The following is a 22,789-nucleotide window of genomic DNA, read 5'->3' on the forward strand; positions in this document are numbered from 1 at the left end:
GATAGATAGATAGATAGATAGATAGAGAGAGAGAGAGAGAGAGAGAGAGAGAGAGAGAGAGAGAGAGAGAGAGAGAGAGAGAGAGGGGGATGTGGGGAGCAAGGTTCTCATTGATACATAGGCTCTAATCCCTTAATTTGCCCAGCAACGCCGCAGGCCGGGAAATTCCCCAAAATGCCAACGTCTAAGTGATCTTCAGACTCTAATAATCTGATTAAAAATTTGTCTTGGCGATATTGCAGTGGGTATTGGGTGAATGAAATGATCGATTGCTAGCTTTACATGATCCATCCATCCTAATTTGACCTTATAATCTAAAATGGTTGTTTTGCTGATGTCAGGTATAATTGATAAATCATATTCTTTGTATGTAAAATATAATGTTTTTTTTTGTGTGGATTGTAGTTGCTAAAGTGTGTCTGTGTATATATTACGATTTTTATGCTATTTGTTGGTGGCCCTTGCATTATAAATAATTATATTGTGAAATTGTCAACTTTTTTTTTTCTGTAGGGGCTAATGTATGCAATGTTTATACTAATTTATTATAATTTATGTAAATTTTATGCATATTTATGCAAATTAGCCGAATATTTTTGGGGGCAATCGAGGGGGGCGAGAGCTCCTCCCCGCTAGAAATTGGGGGGGATGCGCTCGAAAATCACTCCATTTTCTAATTTTGCGAATTATGCACATATCCGGTAAAATAATGTAAAAAAAAAAAAAAAAAGTCCAGAATTGTCAGTGGGATCCTTCTGTCCCTCTCTCCCTCCCTCCCTCTTTCTCTCTCTCTCTCTCTCTCTCTCTCTCTCTCTCTCTCTCTCTCTCTCTCTCTCTCTCTCTCTCTCTCTCTCTCTCTCTCTCTCTCTCTCTCTCTCTCTCTTCTCTCTCTCATAATTTATACAGAAGTGGCGCACTGTCGTGTGCTACCTATTCTAAGGGTACTACAATCTATTTCTCTACAATATTTACAAGACTTAAAAATAGATAATATACAAGATGGAGCACTGTGTGTGTGAGTGTGTGAGTGTGAGGAGTGTGTCTGTGTCCACTTATGTGTGTTTGTGTGTGTGTGTGTCTCCTGTGTGAACAAGTTCCACATGTGGAGTGTGTGTGTGTGTGTGTTGTGTGTGTGTGTGTGTGTGTGTGTGTGTGTGTGTGTGTGTGTGTGTGTTTTTTTTTGTGTGTGTGTTTTATTTTCTCTCTTTCCTTCCTCTTTTCTCTCCCTCTCGCCTGCCTCAATTTCTTTGAGTTACCCATGACATGTTGTTATGGTTGTGAGAGGGGGGCGTTTTCTGTGGTTGTCGAACACTCTTACGTCATTCCCGTCAAATCGTAAGGCAAGGTTGGGCCCCGGCAAATAGTATTTAAAGAAGTGCCAACCTAAGCTCTCAGAACACAAGCGCTCAGACACAGACACACAACACACACAGAGAGAGAGACAGACTTTTGTTGTTGGCTGGGTTGTTCTCAGAGCACACACACGCTTAGACAACCACAGTAACCATCAGGCTTGCTTTCTCCCTAGTGAGTGCCACCTACGTCTAAAACGGTGTGCTTTCCGCCACACCCCAAGAATTCTATGGACACCACCTGTGGTCCTTCTATCTTTTGATGCAATTCACACACGAGCTCCCCTACGGAATACCAGGATTTACCCTGTGACTGCGGGAGCCGGTGTGTTTCGCAGCAAAAAGGAGTTGTCCGACCCTCCCTCTTTCCCTTTAACTAACCACTTTCCTTTTTTCACTGCCTCCAGTTGAAGGGGCTGGGGGACCTTAAAAGCCCCCAGAACTCCTGAAGTGGAAGCACCCTGCGAGGCACTGGGGAAGCCCGTGAGCGTGCGATGCCCACCCCCAGTTGCAGGTCCAGGTCAGGAAATTTTAGCTTAGGTAAGAGTTTTTTCCCACCTCTTACCGAGGCTTCTAGCTTTTACGCAGGGCGGGACTGTCACGACGGTTTTTAGGAACCGGGCAGTTCGCTAGCAACCGCCAACTGCAAGGTAGATCAGTCCATATACGTTCGTACGGGGGAGCACCCCTCCCCCTTGTGAGAAACATGGTTAGAGAGAAGTCAACTTCCTGCACCAGGAAGAAGCCGACCACCGAGACCCCGGTTCCACGTTATCCCAGACCGGACTGAACCCCACCGCTGTCAAGCCGCAGATGATGGAGTTACAAGAGCAACGCTCCATGAGCCTAGAACGAGCAAAGAGAGGACACCACAATGACTCCGAGGAAGAGGACATCTCCCCACCGACTAAATGCCACGTCTCTGATCACTCACAAGAACCCATGCCATCCACCTCGAACGAGTCTACTCCAGAAGATGATGGTTTTCGGCAGCAAGGACGTGAGTACCGCATCGCCAGAAAAACCAAGTATGAAGAAAGTAGAGCTGCAAGAATGATGACAACGCCTACTCAGCCAAAAGAGACTCCCACTTCCCGGCCTCACACCGGTGCTATACCCAGGATCATTGTGCCAGCCACGGAGGGCTTCGAGTCACCGGTGGACGTCGCAGAGGCGATAGAGACTACCTTGGATATTTGAGAGAAACTACCGATGAAGTTTCTTCACTCAGGGCAGGTACTGCTGTCCCCTCAAACGATGGAGCTGCACAATGCAATCATGAATCTGAGAGAGCTGAATGGCAAACCAGTACGTCTGCAAGCCACCACACAAGATTTCACGAAAGGCGTGCTGCTTCGCTTCCCGCTTCTCATGCCACTCTCTATCATACTGCGACACCCCCAGGTTCTGACTGCAGAGAGATTCTCCACCAGGGATGGGGAACCAACGAGACAAATTGCAATCACTGTCCGAGGTCAGCTCCCCGGCTCACTAGATCTAGGGAAATGGGGAACGTTCTACACACGCCCGTACAGCAAAGAGCCCCTTCGGTGTTTCAACTGCCAGAGGTTTGGCCACTACAAAGCAAGCTGCACCCTGCCTACCAAATGCGGGGTCTGCGCGGGGAGTCACGACACTCAAAATTGCATAAAGAAACACAAGGAAGGTGGAGAGACAACAGCGCACTGCCCCAACTGCAAACGATCACACCATGCATGGAACAAGAGCTGCACAGCCCGACGAGAAATCGTGGAAGGACAGAGGGCCTCCCAACAGCAATGGATGAATCAACACCGTCCCTCCCTCGCCGTCTCCACTGCCCAACAAGGTCGATCAGCCCTGGCAGCCACCTCAACATGGGGAGGCAAGACAAACACTTCCACTCACCAGCAAGAACCACCCCACTCCTCTGCACCAGAACAATTCCCAGTGTTGGGCGCAGCAGCACAACAACCCAGAACGAACAGCAGGCCACGGCAACGCATTCAAGCTCCACGATACACCACGCGCACACACACTCCTTCCTCGCCAGAACAACTCACGATCACCAAGACAGACTTGCAGGACATGCTTCAAACTTTCGCCTCTGCTATCGTTTCCATGATGGGCAAAGAAGTACCGGCAGAAGCCATCGCCACTCTGACAGAAAAAGTGGTAGCCAAGCTCCCAACGACATCACAGACACCGCCACCGCACAGAGAACGCAGTCAGTCCCACCACCAGCGGGCTGAGTCCCCAGAACCAAACCCCAGCCAACAACTAATGCCGGGAGCAACACCTGCCTCAGCCGCCATAGAACGGGAGAAGTTGGCGCTCGGTTTAATGCGCAATCAGGGCCATCAACAACCCCGACCTGCACAGCGAGTAACGAAGACGCAGGCAACAACCAAGACAACACAGCACAACAAGGCACAGACCAAAGAACCATCAACACGCTCAAAATCTTGCAGTGGAATTGCTGCAGTATAAGAAATAAAATCCACATACTAATCGCAGACGCACATGAGCACGACAGAGATGTGATTCTATTGCAAGAGACATGACTCCCAGCAAACACACCACTTCACTCCCCGGGATACAAGGCTTACCATCTCCCCGCGGTGGAAGGCCAAACTATAGGCTGCTCCATTCTTGTGAAGAACAGCATCCCAAGCAGACAAATTGACAATCCTATTTACTGCGGTGAGAAAACAGAAATTCTTGGAGTGACAATAAAGTTGCACTATGAACAAATAGACATATACAACGTATACCACCACGCAGGCTCACAACTTCAAGCCGGTGAACTGCTCGCTCTCTGCGCCACAACCGGAGCATACATAGGGGGGGATTTTAACGCCCACTACCGTATTCTTGGCTCTCACCAGCAAAACAGGAATGGTAGTCACCTGGCAGAAATAATTAACAACATCCCAGAGGCCAGGCTACTTAACACAGGGGAGCCAACACATATAGCGGGTGGAGTACTTGATTTATCCTTCACATCACCACACCTCAGTCAGGGAGCGTGCTGGGGATACACGAGCACCTTGCAAGTGATCACTTCGCCATAACAGCCACCATCAACTGCAAAAAGATGCCCCCAATTAAATTAACCCAACGCTGGAACACGAAATTCGCAAACTGGCCAAAGTTCAGAGAAACCCTCCTACATCATCTACTGAGCACCGACCCTGGACCCACGGTGAATGATCAAGAACGCCGGCTGACAGACGCCTTCCACCATGCCGCAGACGCCTCCATTCCCCCCCTAAAAACACCCAAAAGACATTACTGGTACTACGATCACAGAGTTCGTGAATATAACCACAGAATCAACAGTGCAAGAAAACTGAACAGACAACATAACACCCAAAACACACGTAACCTGCTGAGGGCCGATATCAGAACAGCGAGAGAAGGGAAAAGAAAAATTAAAGCCGAAAAATGGTTGCAATGGTGCTCCAAAATGAATTCCCACACCACACTCAGCGACTTGTGGAAACAAATTAAGAGAGCAGCGGGGCGGAAAGTACCACCATTACCAACACACCCTGATCCAGAAGGCGAAGCCCTTAGGCTAATGCAAGGCTACGCAGACAGGTCCAGCACTCACCAGCTCACCCAAACGACAATCACTCGGTTGAACGAGCTTCAAGCAGAACGAGACAGGATCATAGAGCGAGCCTGTGAAGCTGACCATCCATCTGACACTCCCTTCACAAAAAATGAACTCATCGAAGCGATAAGACCCAGACCTGATACCGCAGCCGGCGCTGACAAAATTTCCTACTCCATGATACGGCACGCTGGTCCAGTCATCCACAACGAAATCTTAAATGTCATCAACAACTCATACACCGCGGGACACCTTCCAACTGCTTGGAAACAGGCAACTATACACCCCATCCCCAAACCCAAGGAACCAGGCAAAACAAGACCGATATCACTGCTCAGCTGTCTTGGAAAAACCGCAGAAAGAATGATACTAAACAGACTGCAGTGGGCGGCTGGTCCGCTTCACCACAACATTTTCGCGTACACGAGAGGCCGTGGGACGAGAGACTGCCTATTTGAGATGCTAACGAGTGTAGCAGAGAAAAAAAACAGCTGTCATCTTCCTTGATATGGAAAAAGCCTTCGAACTAGCCAATGCAAAACCCATTCTCACCGCTCTCGCACGGAAAGGAATAGGAGGCAGACTACTACAGTGGACGAGAGACTTTCTCACAGACAGAAGAGCTCAAGCCCATTTTCAAGGTCATCTTTCCCCATACATGATCCTTGAAAACGGTACGCCCCAAGGAAGCATCCTGAGCCCTTATCTTTTTAACACACTGATTGAAGAGATTGCATCTTTAACACTGGGAACAAATACGAAAGTTCTATGCTATGCAGACGATGTAGCTATTGTCTCCACAGGAACACACCATCTGAGGCAAGCACAACGTGCCTTAACAGTAATAACAGAAAAGTGTCAATCTCTGGGACTTAAAATAAATTTCACCAAGACTAAAGCAGTCTATTTCATTAGCAACATATCTCCACCTCCACTAAGAGCACAGCAGACTGATATAGAATGGGTACAATGCCACCCGTACCTAGGAATTTGGATCGATAGCAAACTGAAATTCCACCATCATGTTGCCACAACGAAGGACAGAATCCGCGCTCGCCTTCGAGTCATGAGAGCCATCACCACGACTGAAGACGGCGTCAATCACAAAGTTTTAAAAACGTTCTATCTTCAAGCCATAAGATCCATCACAGATTACTCTGCCCCCATACTTGTAACCATTCTACCAAGCCAATTACAACACCTAGAATCACTACAAAATTAAGCACTCCGTATTATCCTTGGAGCGCCAAGATGGGCAAAACTCTGCAACTTAAGAACTGAGGCAGCAATCCCGCAGCTAAACTACCGCATCCACGCGATCAACATCTCACTCCTGGGGAAAAAGGCAACAGAGCCGAGATACACCAACACCATTAGAAACATCCGCCAAAGCCTTGCCCATGATAACAACCTTTTCAGGAAAAAGACATGGGCTTACAAGACCGCACATGGGATTAAGACCTTGCAGCTTGAGTCATCTCTCTTGTCACAAACACCTGATGCTCCCCACCCCACTTACACTCACCAACCACCGTGGAAAGAATCAAGCTTTGAGTTCTCCGTCACTGCTCTAACATCTAGAAAAGCAAATCTCACTGACGAAGAATTAAATCAACAAGCCCAACAAGCACTTGCAACAGTAGACTGTGAGAGAGCTGAAATTTATTTCACTGACGGGTCAGTTGATCCAACGACATACAGAGCAGCAGCAGCCTACATACATGACGAAGACACGGGACATTTCCGCCTGCCCAACCACTCCTCAACGCTACAAGCCGAGCTAGTTGCCATTAAGAAAGCTCTCGCACACGCGCAAACACGACACAAACATATCATCATACACACAGACTCCATGGGCGCCATCCAATGCCTAAAACAGAAACACATTACAGACAACATACACCTTATCACTTCCATACATGCCAGCGCACAGAGAATCCGAGAACAAGACAGGAGAATCCTTATTAACTGGATTCCCAGCCACACAAACATTGCAGGGAATGACCTCGCTGATCACACCGCGCGAAATGCTCTCAAGCTCCCAGCTGTCACTGTCAACGTTGCTCCCTCGAAGGCGCATTTCCAAAACAACATCAAAAGAACAATTCGCCTTCGCAACCAACTCGACCTTAGACGTGAAGCAGCTGAAGGATCCTCTAGTGCCACTTGGTATACAATCGCAACTACAAACACACCACACCCACCACATAACTTACCACGACACATCTTAACACGCATACACAGACTCCGCTTAGGCTACCACTGTTTCTCTGAGCTCAAAGACACTCTCCCAGAAACATGCAGACATTGCAACACTCAAACACACACACACCAATTACACATTACATAGAAGATTGCCCGAATACAGCTCATTTTCTTCCACGGGGAGCGACTGCTCCTCACATTATTCAACAAACCGAGCTAGACAAGCTTATCACTCTCGTCGCGACTCGGCCACCGCCGCGCTAGACCAGTCATATTTCTTTCCGCATTCTACGGCGTGGGGTGGATCTAGCTAGCACTTCGCTTCATGCAAGTCAGCTAGACTCCCCAACGCACGACGAATCCGAAAAGATATATGATTGAAAGACACCTTTAACGCAAGTATCACAACTAAGAGTGTATATATCTTAACATTCTGCAGCGGAGGGTGTATCTAGCACTTCGCTTCTGCGAGTAAGCTAGACTCCTCCCGCGCATAGTGAGTTGAGAAAATATACACACGACACACCGACACCTTAGCTACAACATAAGAATTACATGTGTGGGCCGCTTTCAAGCAGTAAAGGCCCACGCCACCCTATACAGGTAGCAATCTTAAACAACAACAACTAAGCTCTCAACTCGCCCAACTGTTCGTTCCGAGCGGCAGTAACTTACTTACTTCCTTACTTACTCATTATGGCACGTACTAAGCAAACGGCCCGCAAGTCCACCGGTGGCAAGGCGCCCCGCAAGCAGCTTGCCACGAAGGCGGCTCGCAAATCTGCATTTGCCACTGGTTTTGCAAAGGTTTTGCAAGGTTCTCATTGATACATAGGCTCTAATCCCTTAATTTGCCCAGCAACGCCGCAGGCCGGGAAATTCCCCAAAATGCCAACGTCTAAGTGATCTTCAGACTCTAATAATCTGATTAAGAATTTGTCTTGGCGATGTTGCAGTGAGTATTGGGTGAATGAAATGATCGATTGCTAGCTTTACATGATCCATCCATCCTAATTTGACCTTATAATCTAAAATGGTTGCTTTGCTGATGTCAGGTATATTTGATAAATCATATTCTTTGTATGTAAAATATAATGTTTTTTTTTTTTTGTGTGTGTGGATCGTAGTTACTAAAGTGTGTTTGTGTATATATTACGATTTTTATGCTATTTGTTGGTGACCCTTGCATTATAAATAATCATATTGTGAAATTGTCTTTTTTTTTTTCGGTAGGGGCTAATGTATGCAATGTTTATACTAATTTATTCTAATTTATGTAAATTTTATGCAAATTTATGCAAATAAGCCGAAAAAATTTTTTGGAAGATCGAGGGGGGGCGAAAGCACCCCCCCGCTAGATATTGGGGGGGAGGGAACGCGCGCGAAAATCACTCCATTTTCTAATTTTGCGATTTATGCACATATCCGGTAAAATCATGTAAACAAAAAAAAAACGTCCAGAATTGTCGGTGGGATCCTTCTGTCCCTCTCTACCTCCCTCCCTCTCTCTTTCTCTCTCTCTCTCTCTCTCTCTCTCTCTCTCTCTCTCTCTCTCTCTCTCTCTCTCTCTCTCTCTCTCTCTCTCTCTCTCTCTCTCTCTCTCTTTGTGACTCTGTGTATGTGTGTGTGTGTGTGTGTGTGTGTGTGTGTGTGTGTGTGTGTGTGTGTGTGTGTGTGTGTGTGTGTGTGTGTGTGTGTGTGTGTGTGTGTGTGTGTGTGTGTGTGTGTTTTTTTTTTCTCTCTTTCCTTCCTCTTTTTTCTCCCTCTCGCCTTCCTCAATTTCTTTGAGTTACCCATGACATGTTGTTATGGTTGTGAGGGGAGATTTCTGTGGTTGTCGAACACTCTTACGTTATTCCCGTCAAATCGTAAGGCAAGGTTGGGCCCCGGCAAACCGTATTTAAAGAAGTGCCAGCCTAAGCTCTCAACTCGCCCAATTTTCGTTCCGAGCGGCAGTAACTTACTTACTTCCTTACTTACTCACCATGGCACGTACTAAGCAAACGGCCCGCAAGTCCACCGGTGGCAAGGCGCCCCGCAAGCAGCTTGCCACGAAGGCTGCTCGCAAATCTGCATCTGCCACTGGTTTTGCAAACGGAACAACAATGCTTGACAACGTTTCCTTCGAGCGTTGTCACATCCTTCTGGGTGACCGAGTGAGGTTACAGGTTAAAGTGACCGTGTTAATCCACGGGTCAATTCCTCTCCCGCTGCCAGCCAGAATAAGAGAGAGAGAGATAGAGATAGAGAGAGAGAGAGAGAGATAGATAGATAGATAGATAGAGAGAGAGAGAGAGAGAGAGAGAGAGAGAGAGAGAGAGAGAGAGAGAGAGAGAGAGAGAGAGAGAGAGAGAGAGAGAGCCCAAGGACATCCAGCTGGCTCGTCGAATCGTGGGGTCCTCTTGCCCCCGCTAGATATTGGGGGGGGACGCGCGCGAAAATCACTCCATTTTCTAATTTTGCCATTTATGCACATATCCGGTAAAATCATGTAAACTAAAAAAATAAATAAATAAAAATAAATCCGTCTAGAATTGTCGGTGGGATCCTTCTATCCCTCTCTCCCTCTCTCTCTCTCTCTCTCTCTCTCTCTCTCTCTCTCTCTCTCTCTCTCTCTCTCTCTCTCTCTCTCTCTCTCTTCACTCTATTTGTGACAAGTGTGTGTGTATGTATGTGTGTGTGTGTGTGTTTTTTTTTTTTTTTTTTTTTTCCTCCTTCTCTCCTCTCGCCTGCCTCAATTTCTTTGAGTTACCCATGACATGTTATGGTTGGGAGGGGGTAGTTTTCTTTGGTTGTCGAAGACTCTTACGTCATTCCCGTCCAATCGTAAGGCAAGGTTGGGCCCCGGCAAACTGTATATAAAGAAGTGCCAGCCTAAGCGCTCAACTCGACACAGTTCGTAGCTAGCAGCCGACCTGTACGGACGTTCCCCGCTCTGCTCCGATCCGCTTTGCTTCACCTTTGTCCAGAGAAGGCAACAGCTCGCCGAATCTATCGCCGCTGAGTTGCTCTGCCTTCCTGCCAATTATATCCAGCTGGTGTCAGTCACCTGCCCAAGTGGAGTGCAACACACCTGTGTTTTGGGTTCCTCCCTCTTGGTTGAAGGGCTTGCCTAGGCAGGCTCCTTTAATTACCTAACAATCGTTAGCTGTGTTCGAATGTCGGGTTTCGACCCCAATTAGGACTTGATTACTATATTAGCTGTGGTTATTTTTCGGCCTTTAGCCCTTTTAGGTTTCTATATATTTAAATTGTACCCTATACCACCACTCAATGTTCTCAGCCGATGCTTAAAATGCCAAGGGTAAAGATAAAACACCCAGATCCCTCCGGGAAGAACAAATTAAAACTAATACGACTTCTCTCTGAAAAAAAAAAAAAAACTTATCTATGCTACCAAGATCATACCGACCACCAATTCCTTCATTGTGTTAACAAGGACGGACGAAGACACAGACAAAATATTCTCTCTAAATACCATCAGTCTTTTGAAGGAGGATGAATTTTCAACAGTTTTACCTCCAGAAGTCAAGGCAAAATGAACGATTGTCCTGCTAAATTTAGACGACCACATTTACTCCAAGACAGAAAAATATATCAGTGATGAACTCTTAAATGAGAACATATTCCTAAACGAAGGAATTGACAATGTATATAAGATCCCTAAAACAAAGATAATAAAAGTAACCCTGAACAGCTCTACCGCAGCCAAAAAAGCAACAGAAACAGGACTACTTGCTTTTAACATGAGCATTCCTCACTACAATATAAAAGTAGAAGATTTCATCCCCATTTTGACATTATGAAATGTTATGCTATTGAGGACCACACGACCAATACCTGCTCCAAACCTAAAACATATGAAATATGTTCTGAGTGTGCTGAGACAGGGCACACTTGGAAAACATGTACCAATATTACTAAAAATTGCATCAACTGTGATGAGCCTCACCGAACACTAGCTTTCAAATGGAAGAAGAGGAAGGAGATAATCAAACAAAAAGGAAGCAAAATTCTCTGAATACAAGCAAAACATATAGCCAGACTGTCAACACTAATAGCACACCCACACAGCAACCAGTGGACAGGGACACATGCGCTAGGATCATGTCGTGCATGCTTCACGGTCACATGATGAACGCTGTAAACCCAGGCACATATAATGACGAATTTAACAGAGCACTCTCACTCAATAACTTGCCAAAAATAAATCTTCCTTCAAACCCACCATCTAAGCAGATTCTGACAATGATATCAAAGAACAGCAACTCAGTACCAGAACCTCAAAAGCAACAACAACAAGGAAACTCACAAAACACTGACACCACACAAACAAACACACTCCCATATACTCAAAACACATTTAACACAGACACAAATATAACAATGGAAGACACACAAGTACAAATAGAACCCGTAGAACAATTGCCAGAGCTCTAAAAGATTAATGGACCATACTTGGGAATGATCATAGTTGCAAGGAAGAGTAAGGGTTGGCCAATAAGAAGGCAGCTAAGTCTGAAGGAAATAGAAGATGGGATAATGGCAGGAATATACAAATGGAGATACACAGCAAAGAGCTTCACAGAGGAAGAAATTTGGAAAAGCTTGATCAATAATGAAATCAATCTTGATAATTGCTTTAGAGTAGCTGATGATAAAAAAATCAATAAAATAAGAAATGGTTTTGTGGACTGACGGACTGTTGTTGGCTCACTACTGCTCGTTTGTGGTTAAATTAAGGTAGTTTACTTCCCAGACAGACGTGGCTCTTGCCGGCAGCTATGAGAGGAGGCGACGTTTTCCAGGCTAGCCAGCGCAGCGGCAGACGGACACCAGCCGCCATACACACCACTACCCCTGTTCTGTCCAGCGAAGATTGTGTGCGAGGTCGTGCCGCAGGGGAGGCACGAGCGACGGGATCAAGCACGAGGAGCCAGTGTGGGCGAGTTGTGGGCCCTTACGAGTGCGTGGGACTCCCTACATGTGTTGCCGCCGTGCCAGTGGAGGAGACGGCCATGAGAGGAGGGAGACACGACGTTGGAGACGTGTGATCACCAAGACTGTGGTGCCTGCTGTGCTGCTAGTTCTGTGCTCTGTAAATAAACTGCAATTGGGAGAACAGTGTTTCGAGTTACGCCCTGCCACAAGCTATCTAGGCATTATGGCAGACCAACCCTCCCTTAATCTGAGACTGATACCGGAGTACGACGGCTCAGGCGCGCAGTCAGTGGTGGAATGGATAGAAAAGCTGGAGCTCATCTGTAAGCTGCGCAACGTCAGTGATGTGGCCAGTGTTATCACTCTGCGTCTGTCGGGAGGTGCATTCGCCGTATACTTGCAGCTTGCAGAGGCGGACAGGAAGAAAGTTGAGAAGATCAAGTCGGCGCTTGTGGGCGCTTTTGCCGTGGATTCGTATATCGCATACGAACAGTTCATCTGCCGGAAACTACAAGCTGGTGAGAGTCCGGATGTCTTTTTGGCGGAGTTACGCCGCCTGGCATCACTGTTCGGAGGCATGTCCGAGAAGGGACTCACCTGTGCTTTCGTCGCTGGTCTTCCGGAAGGCATCAGGCGACTAATGAGAGCGGGCTCGGGGATGAAGACACTTGACCTGCCTCAAATCCTGGCGCGGACGAGGGCAGTGGTCCATGACGACGGTGCCGGTGGTGTCCATGAAGTATGTTTCGGCGCCAGGGCTGGGAATACGAACATTGGCCCAGATCAACGGTGTTTCGTCTGCAGTGGTGTGAACCACTTTGCCAGAAACTGCTTGGCTCGTCAAGACACCTATAGCGGCAGGAGCCAGAGGAGCGCTGGACGCACTTCGAGACGTGGTGTGAGGTGCTACCGCTGTGGTGTCCTGGGCCACACCGCGTTGGCATGCCCGGGAAACGACCGTGGAGGGGAGGCGTCAGCGCCAGCCTCCTCTCTGGACAAGCAGTGAATGAGGCGCTACCCATCGCGGAGGTGTGGCTGGAAGGGAACATGCGCAAAGTACTGGTGGACACTGGGTGCTCGCGGTGCGTGGCTCACGTCTCGTGCTGCAGAAAGTGAAGGAAAGAAGATGTGGCTATTTTGACCATAAGCGGTGAGGAGCAGAAATGCGAAGGTACGGGTGTCGTGCGCCTCCAACTTCACAGCAGTGCCTCTGTTGATGTAAAAGTGTTTGTGGTGAGTGACAAGCCCCTGGGGTTCCCGTTCGTGTTAGGGATGAACGGTGTTGTGGCGTTGGGGGGAGTTGCTGTCAATGCGCACCGGCAAGTACGGTTCGGTGTCGAGGACGCGCCGATCTGCGCGGCTGCCGGCGCTACCACTGACATACAAGTGGAAGAACATGACTTCAGTGTTGCCTATGATACTGCAAGTAACACCTGGACGGCGGCGTTGAAGATGTCGGGGGGAGACGAGCCCGGCGTCTTGCTGAACAAGGTGGAGGAGTACGCTGTGCCAAGTGAAATAAGATCGAGGTATGAGGAGGAGGTGGATAAGTGGATAACAGACGGATGGTTGGTGCCGCACGACGAGTACAAGCACGGTCCTGCAAAAGGACTGATTCCTCTTATGGCAGTTGTGCAGCACAACAAAGGAAAGGTGAGGCTTGTTCTTGACTTCAGGGAGCTGAACACTCATATAGACACCTACACGGCAGATTCTGATGTCTGCGCCGACAGACTAAGAGAGTGGCGGAAGCAAGGTAAGAATGTGTCCATCATAGATCTGAAGCATGCCTACTTACAAGTGCACATTCACGAGTCGCTCTGGCCATATCAGACTGTTATGTATAAAAGGCGAAAGTACTGCCTCACACGTCTAGGTTTTGGTCTGAACGTCGCCCCCTTAATAATGAAGACTGTCCTCAGCTCTGCGTTATCACAAGACCCCGACGTGAAACGTGGGACTTCGGCCTACATTGATAATGTCTACGTTAACGAGGACATCATCATGGCTCGTCGGGTGGCGGAGCTTATGAGCTTATGAGCGCGTTACAGAGGGCGCTCGAGTGCTGGACCTGAGAGTTTGAGGGGAGAGTGGCATGCTGCTCTGGGGACGTGATGGCAAGGTGAGTGGTGTGCCTACCCGCCTGACGCGGCGAACAGCTTTTTCTTATTGCGACAAGTTAACTGGCCATTTTCCAGTGTGTGGGTGGCTGAGAGCGGCAGCGGACTACGTGAAAAGAAGAGCTAACGCGGCTACGCACACCTGGGATGACATCATCGTCGATGCCGGCCTGCGAAGTATCCTGGAGGAAATAGCAGGGAAGGTACTGAAGGACGACCCTGTTCGAGGAAGATGGGATGTAGGAGGAACAGAGGCAAAAGTGTGGGTGGATGCTAGCTCCTTAGCTATGGGAGCAGCAGTCGAGGTGGAAAGTAAGATCATCGAGGACGCCTGCTGGTTGCGTCCTGACGGCGCCAGCCACATCAACATGGCTGAACTTGATGCGGTCATCAAAGGACTCAACCTTGCTATGGCATGGAAGATGAGTAAGGTTGAATTGGTGACTGTCCACCGCTGGATTAACGACTGCCTCACTGGACGAGCAATGCTAAAAACAAAAGCTGCCAGCGAGATGCTGATTCGCCGACGACTCGAGATCGTGATGTCTCTGGTTAAGGAGTGCGGACTCGTACTCACAGTGTCGCTGGTGCCCTCAAGCCAGAACAAGGCAGATGTCTTCACCCGCATGCCACAGCGATGGTTAAGGACGTCCGCGGCCAACGTCATGGAACCACCGCCAGTGTGTGCGGCAGCTGTCGAAACTCCCCTTGACCAATTAGTGACAGACAACCACCATTATCGTGGCCACCCTGGGGTAAGAAGAACGCTGTACTTTGTAAAACGAGTCAACGCGGCAGTGACGAAAGGACAGGTGCGTGCTGTTGTCGCTTCCTGCCAGATATGCCTGTCCATAGACCCAGCGCCAGTGAAGTGGAGTAAAGGCAACCTGTCGGTGGAGGGCATCTGGCAGCGGGTTGGGATGGATATCACGCACTGTAGAGGAAGGTCATATCTCACGCTCATCGACTGCGGGCCTTCTTGCTTCACCATCTGGCGCCCGCTGAGGCTACAAACGAGTGATAACATCATCGAGCAGTTGGAAGCAGTTTTCTGTGCGCGCGGGGCTCCGGAAGAGATTCTGACTGACAATGACACCGCCTTCCGCAGCAAGTTGTTCGCTCAGTTTGCCTTGCGTTGGAACGAGAATATGCACTTCCGGGGAGCGTATTCACCGTCTGGAAATGGTGTCGTTTAAAGGTGTCACAGGACAGTGAAGGTCATCGCGGCAAGAAAAGATGCTCCATAGCAGAAGCAGTGTACCTCTACAACATCACGCCCGCCTACCTCTGCGCCTGCGAACATGTTGTACGGGTATTCGGTGAGAGTGCGGATAGAAGACGCGAGCAGAAGCAACCCTGCAGTAGAAAATAACCCTCACCATGTAGGAAAAGAAGTTTGGGTAAAGCCTCCCGGCGTGCGCGGCGACGAGCAATACAAAGAGTGGAATCGGATCAAGTCGCCGAAGTTGATGGTACACCTCGTCACGTTCGTGATCTGCGACATCGCGTTTCACTACCAAGACACCAGGACAGAGTAGTAGGCAACTCGGACAATAACTGCGAGGATCTGGTGGTTACGTTTCCTACTCCAGAAGAGCAGCGTGAGGAGGAGGACTCGGAGAGAGACAGTGAAGATGTTGGGAGTGTGGTGCTGAGGCGTTCTGTTAGAATCAAACAATCTACCAGGTGTCTGCTGTGTGATTGAGGGCTTTTGGGAGATGGTGACTGAGTGCCTGGGTGATTTAGATATCAGGGGGGAGTGTGGACTGACGGAGTGTTGTTGGCTCACTACCGCTCGTTTGTGGTTAAATTAAGGTAGTTTACCCCCCCCGACTGACGTGGCTCTTGCCGGCAGCTATGAGAGGAGGCGACGTTTTCCAGGTTAGCCAGCGCAGCGGCAGACGGACACCAGCCGCCATACACACCACTACCCCTGTTCTGTCCAGCGAAGATTGTGTGCGAGGTCGTGCCGCAGGGGAGGCACGAGCGACGGGATCAAGCACGAGGAGCCAGTGTGGGCGAGTTGTGGTCCCTTAAAAGAGTGCGTGGGATTCCCTACATGTGTTGCCGCCGTGCCAGTGGAGGAGACGGCCATGGGAGGAGGGAGACACGACGTTGGAGACGTGTGATCACCAAGACTGTGGTGTCTGCGGTGCTGCTAGTTATGTGCTCTGTAAATAAACTGCAATTGGGAAAACAGTGTTTCTGGTTACGCCCTGCCACAGGTTTGCCCAGTGAACTGACCCCACCAAAACACAACAAAATTGCAAGAAAACATAGCCAATAGGCACATCATCATACATATTCAATATAGTACATAACACAATAGAAAACGTTAAAATAATTCAGCACAACGTCGCCCACTGGAACACCAATAAACACACACTAATTACAACCTACTCACAAATTGATCCACATATTATCCTAATTAATAGTCATGGTCTAAAAACAACAGAAAACATAAAAATACACAACTACACTACCTACCTTATTAACACCAGTGAAGAACCACATGACGGATCGGCAATCCTAATTAAGCAAAACATAAAACATAAGATATCAGATGATTTTGACACAGATATCTTGGAAATTACAATAGAAACAAGCACAGGAACCATCAACATAGCAACTACATATTTACCACCAAGAAGACCATACCTTCCCATCACCGACTTTCACAAACTTGCTTCACAATCTCACCCTACCTATATAATAGGCGATTTTAATGCACATCATCCAGGCATTGACAATAAAAGAGAAAACAAAGTAGGTAAAGCCTTGATGATGCTCACATTTTTCAATAAACTTACTCACATAGGACCGGATTTCCCTACATTTATATCTCATGACATATCCACACCAGTCATAATACTAACAAACAACAAAACATACCATAACATAGACATCCAGACTGGACCTACAACCTCATCTGACCACCTACCAATTATCATAAAAATCACCGCAAACCCCATAAAAATGGATACGTCACCGACGTATTTATTCAAGAAGACCAACTGGGAGGAATTTAAGCGCGAAACACAAATTAAAACACGAAATATCAACATAGATCCCTACATGGATCAACAAACACTAGAAAACTCATTAAAAGAATGGACAACAGTAATAACATCTACCATGGCTCAACACATACCAACCACACGATATAAAACAGCACAAAAATCATTAGTTACCCTTAAAATAAAAACTCCAGTGGTGGGCACAACAACTAATAGAAAATAGCATGTCTTCTGGATGGAATTATTCTAAATACATTTCATATAAAACCATCAGGCAAGCTATAGTTAAAGAATGCAAACAGCAAAGCAATAAAAACGGAAAACAAAATAAAGAAAATAAATCATATGTACAGACAACCACAAAAATTCTGGCAAAATATAAATCAGCTAAAAGGTAACAAAATAAGACAAAACCCTATTTATTACATGATAACAATAAAATTTACGAAGAAAAACAAAAAGAAAGATTTTTTTTAGGGAAATATGGAGCAATGTCTTTAGAATAAGCCCAGAGGAAAACTTGACTTTTGATCAATAGAATGACCATGTAGTTAATGAATACATAAATAACAATAGATTACTCATACGCCCTTACGAACATGCAAATCCTGTCAATCTTAATATAAATAATTACTATATATCTCCCATCACATTACAAGACATTAAAAACACAATAAAACAATTAAAAAACAACACTCCAGGGCACACCAAAATAAATAAAACTATTTTGTCAAATCTTCCTGAGGAAGTGATAACAAATATACACAAAACTACTAAACATTTCTCTCTCCATGGGATACTTCCCAAACACCTTCAAACACGCACAAATAAAACTAATTCCAAAACCAGACCGACCATCCACTGACCCCAACAACTTTCGTCCTATATCATTACTAGATGTACCAGGCAAAATATATGAAAAGATAATAAACACCAGACTACGCACCTTTTTTTTAGAAACCAACAATATTCTGCCACCTACACAGCATTTGAAGTCACATTTTGAGTCGAATTTTGGCATGACACTTCTGGACTTCAATTTATTCATAATGAAGCCATCTTTGTTTTTCACCCCAACCACGGAGGCAGATGCCTCGGTCACAATCTTGATATGGCGTTCCACTGCCTGTGTGTGACATGGAATTGGTGGAATGATGTCATTGGGAAATTCCTTACTTTTAATCATGGACTTGATTTCATCAGTTTCAATTTGTTTAGTGAATATTGGTTCATGAGTTTTCTTCCAGTCAATTAATTCTGTATAATTGGTTGCTTGCCTGTTAAGAGTTGGTATTCTGAATGTTCGAACTCGACCAGTAGGACGGCTTTCTTCTCTTATCCTGAGAATCCGCTTCCACGCTAGTTCTTTGTAGGACAAATTGTCATCCGTTAGCATTGCAACAAGAATGCTCTCAGAATGAGCCCCAAAAGAGTTTCTTTCTAGTACAGGCATGACAATTTCTTGGATATCTTCCTCCATTTGTTGACATTTGCTAATCATCTTGAATGCATGTCGGGCAGCTTGAGAAATAGTTGGCTGGCATTTAATAGCGAACCATACAGGAACATACACAAACATGATATACTTGACAATTTTTTTCAAATTATCACTTGGCTCTTCTGATGATACATAAAGCCGCAGGGCTCGAGAAGCTGTTGTCAGCCACCTAGAATGTGCCATTTTACCAGGAGTGCGAGCTGCCACTGCAGAACTGCATTCACCTTTAGACACAACCAAATATAAGTCAAGTAGATATTTCTGGTCAGAGGAGAGATCTTGCCGGAGGTCATCACTCACAGCAATATCTTCTGATGGAATAGCACAAAACTGAACAATTGGGAGGTTTTCACAATTATCAATATTAGCCAGTGCTTTGCCAATAGGTCCTGTGAACTGTTGTGGACCACTGGTCTTTCCGTCAAGCTGAACAAGCAAGTGTCTGAGAGGTAATTCATTAGCATGTAATTGGCACACAGCCCAGTGTAATGGTCGTTTCAAATGTTCCTCCAATCTCTTGATGATTCCAGCCCTCCATCCTGTATTGACATTTGTTCCATCACATCCAATTGCTTCAATGTTTTCAAGATCAATGTGATTTTCTTCTGTGAATGATAAAATAGACTTTACAATATCCCTTGCACTCCCGCTGTTTGGTACTATATGCCCTAAATATATGTTGCCTGGTTCAGCGATGAGGGTCACATGTTCTTCAGTCACTTCTGTCCTTGTTTTTTTGTTATTTGATTCCTTGAGCTTTAGAGTCAAATCTTTACGACCATCAAAGTATATACTTTTTATGTTGCTGAAATCAATGGAGGCCAAAGCTTCATTCCTGGACTTAGTTCTTGCTCTCATTACTTTGCTTTTATCTATCACCTGCATTTAATTTCCAACAGTGAGATCGTCAATAACTGCTGAAGCAATTGTCGCTGCAGCTCTGCTGGAAACTCCAACTCTGTCGCAAGCAACGGCAAAGTTTGACAGAGACACATTTCTCTGCACTTTCTTAATTTCAGTTACACCTTTCTTTTCCTTCATATAATTAGGTAAACTACTTTCAAAGTCAGAGGCGCAGGAATCCTCATTTTCATCTGATGTTGATGAGGAAGAGAGCATTACTATTTCATCTAGGGATTCAGAATCAACAGGTTTTGGCAAGCACCTCACATAGTCTTTTGATCTACGATCTAAGATTCTGCGCTTTTTGAGAGATGAAGCTTTGTCAATGGCATGACTGATAAACATTTCACGTGCTGTTCTTTGATCTTGTAGAAAACATTGTTCTTGGTAGGGGATTTTTCTTTCTGATGTGCAGTTACAGTTATCAAACCTCGAACACTTACATGTAGCTAAATCAAACAGGGTTTCAGATTTGTTCACAAATGATGCTGCATTAGCTTTGAATTTATCAGTATTGCGGCGCTTGACAGGAACTTTAAGCAAATTTTATATTGTTGAAAATGCTTCTGGAACACCTCTGTTGCTCTCTACGGCTTTCGCAAGAACAGATATACGAACACAGCTTTAGCAACTATAACGGAAACAATTTCAAACGCAGTAGCAAACAAAAATCAATGCTGTATTGTACTTAGAGATGTCTCTAAGGCTTTTGATAAAGTATGGATAAATGGGTTGAAATACAAAATACAACAAATACAAACACCTACTATACTCGCAAAACTACTCAGCAGTTTCTTAGACAACAGAACAGCCTCCATCTCTCTCAGGAATTACATTGTCCCTCAAGGAAGTAGTCTGTCCCCGACACTATACACAATATATACATATGATATACCTCCTCCATTAACAAACGGAATTAACATACAATATGCAGATGACATCACACAAATTATAATTCAACCAGGTAAATCAAGAAACATGCTAGCAAGAAAGATAGAGAGAGAAATAAGAAACATTAATAACTATGAAAATAAATGGAAAATTAAAACTAACACTGCAAAATTCACTGTCCTCCCCATTGCCATAAGAAAGACATCCCCTGTCACAATAGATGGAGAAAATATCCCATATGCAAATAAAGCATCCATACTAGGACTGAAGGTGGGACAGCAAAAATACGCTAAACACATTTCAAATATCTGCCAAAAAGCCAATCTTGCACTTAAAATAGTAAAACGATTTGCTAAACTTGACACTAACATAAAACTACACCTAATAAAAGCATGTGTCCTTCCAATCTTAACATATCCGACATACACACTAAATGCAATATCAAACACACAAATACTATCCCTACAAAAAATTCAATACAAATCTCTAAGATTTGTATATGATGAGAAATACCCATACACACAAACTACAGAAAAATTACACGTACAGTCTAGTTTATTACCTATCAACCTCACACTACACAAAAGAGGCAACCAAATCAAATATAAACTAGAAACCATACTAGATGACACCCTTTACAAGAACGCAATAGCAGATAACGAACAAACTAGAGGCCACAACTGGTTCAACAAACCAATCACGCAACTCAACAAAATTAATCCACGTCCCATATACACGGTTTAACTATAAAACAGGAACACATAGCTACAAAAGAAATACAAAAACAAATACATGCACTTACATAATATACATAGAGGACAACTGGCTTTTAATATACTTTCTTTACTCTCCTCTACCTCTGCTCTGCGCCCTGAGTTGGCGGGGTGGGGGTGTTGGTTCAAGCGGTTAGGAAGAGCAGGAAGCTCACCGTAGAACACCTTCCGCCCCGCCAAGGGGTGGTGGACACCGGCTCTGTTTGCATACATCCGGCTGCGGAGAGAGGTGGAGAGATGGTACCTGCACCCTGAGTCACAGAGTCAGTTTGACACTGTTCGTTCCGAGCGGCAGTAACTTACTTACTTCCTTACTCACCATGGCACGTACTAAGCAAACGGCCCGCAAGTCCACCGGTGGCAAGGCGCCCCGCAAGCAGCTTGCCACGAAGGCAGCTCGCAAATCTGCTCCTGCCACTGGAAGTGTAAAGAAGCCCCACCGTTACAGGCCAGGAACCGTGGCCCTCCGTGAGACCCGCCGTTATCAGAAGAGCACCGAACTGCTTATCAAGAAGCTGCCTTTCCCGCGCTTGGTGCGTGAAATTGCCCAGGATTTCAAGACTGACCTCCGCTTCCAGTCCTCCGCTGTCATGGCCCTCCAGGAAGCTTCCGAGGCTTATCTCGTGGGTCTCTTCGAAGAGTTTTGTACATTATACATTACATACTTAGTACAATATTAGGCTAAAGAAGTCACAGTTAATGCCTTCTATCCGAAAGCCTGCCTCTGTTTGTCTGTCCGTAGCAGCCACTCATTCACTGTACACTTGAACTGCTGCGTGGACCAGCAGCCCTCTACACTCGCTTGCACAGCAACAAAAGCGTACCACAAGCCGATATACGTGTTGAGGAACTGCCTTTGTTGGTGCCACGTTCTGCACCTGGGCTGGAGCAGCTCCCCAGGGGCACGGATGACGGTTCTGGTGGCAATCTCGGCCTGTCGGGCAGGTTGCTAGAGTTCATGCAGGTGAGCCACCGTCTGCTGCTGCACCTTGAACATGACGGTGAGGCCCGCCACGTCCCGCCGGTGTTGGAGGGTGTGCAGTGTAGGGTGGAAGCCGAGCTCACTCTCCCTGATGAGCCTCGCCGCTCGGTCCTGGACCTTGTCCAGGAGAGCGAGATGTTTGCTGGCCGCGCCGCCCCAGGCAAGGCAGGCGTATTCTAAGGAGGAGCGGACCTGCGACTTGTAGAGCAACTCCAGTCCTTTGGCGTCTAGAAGGTAGGAGATTCTCCTCAGGGATGCCAGCTTCCCTGAGGCCTCTCTGGCTAGTCGCACCAAGTGGGTCCTGAAAGTTAACTTATGGTCGTAAGTTACCCCCAGCACCTCCACCTCCTCCCGCGGCGTCAGTGTCTCCCCGTTGAAGGCGAGGCGCAGGGCTTCACTCGTCCTGGTGATGCTTAGCAGCTGGGTTTTGTGAGCAGCAAACTTAACATGCCACTTCCTTCCCCAGGCTGCGATGCGGCTCAAGGTGGCGTTGATGTCACAGGTGGCTG

The 22,789-nt window shown here is 46.5% G+C and overlaps 1 protein-coding gene and 1 pseudogene across 1 annotated transcript; both read left to right on the plus strand.

The window, feature by feature from the left end:
• Window positions 1–12,319: 12,319 nt before the first annotated feature.
• On the plus strand, window positions 12,320–16,622 carry LOC123500689 (annotated as a pseudogene).
• A 4,731-nt stretch (window positions 16,623–21,353) lies between these two features.
• LOC123500690 (histone H3-like) lies at window positions 21,354–22,101 on the plus strand. Its single transcript, XM_045249339.1, has one exon. The coding sequence runs from the start codon at window positions 21,619–21,621 to the stop codon at window positions 21,976–21,978; it is 360 nt and encodes a 119-aa protein (XP_045105274.1). The 5' UTR covers window positions 21,354–21,618; the 3' UTR covers window positions 21,979–22,101.
• The last annotated feature ends 688 nt before the right edge of the window (window positions 22,102–22,789 follow it).

The sequence above is a fragment of the Portunus trituberculatus genome, unplaced genomic scaffold (genome assembly GCF_017591435.1).
Source record: "Portunus trituberculatus isolate SZX2019 unplaced genomic scaffold, ASM1759143v1 PGA_scaffold_470__1_contigs__length_26490, whole genome shotgun sequence".
Classification (NCBI taxonomy): domain Eukaryota; kingdom Metazoa; phylum Arthropoda; class Malacostraca; order Decapoda; family Portunidae; genus Portunus; species Portunus trituberculatus.

Coding starts and splice junctions, on each gene's coding strand:
- LOC123500690 (XM_045249339.1), top strand. CDS start 21,619: ATGGCACGTACTAAGCAAACGGCCCGCAAGTCCACCGGTGGCAAGGCG.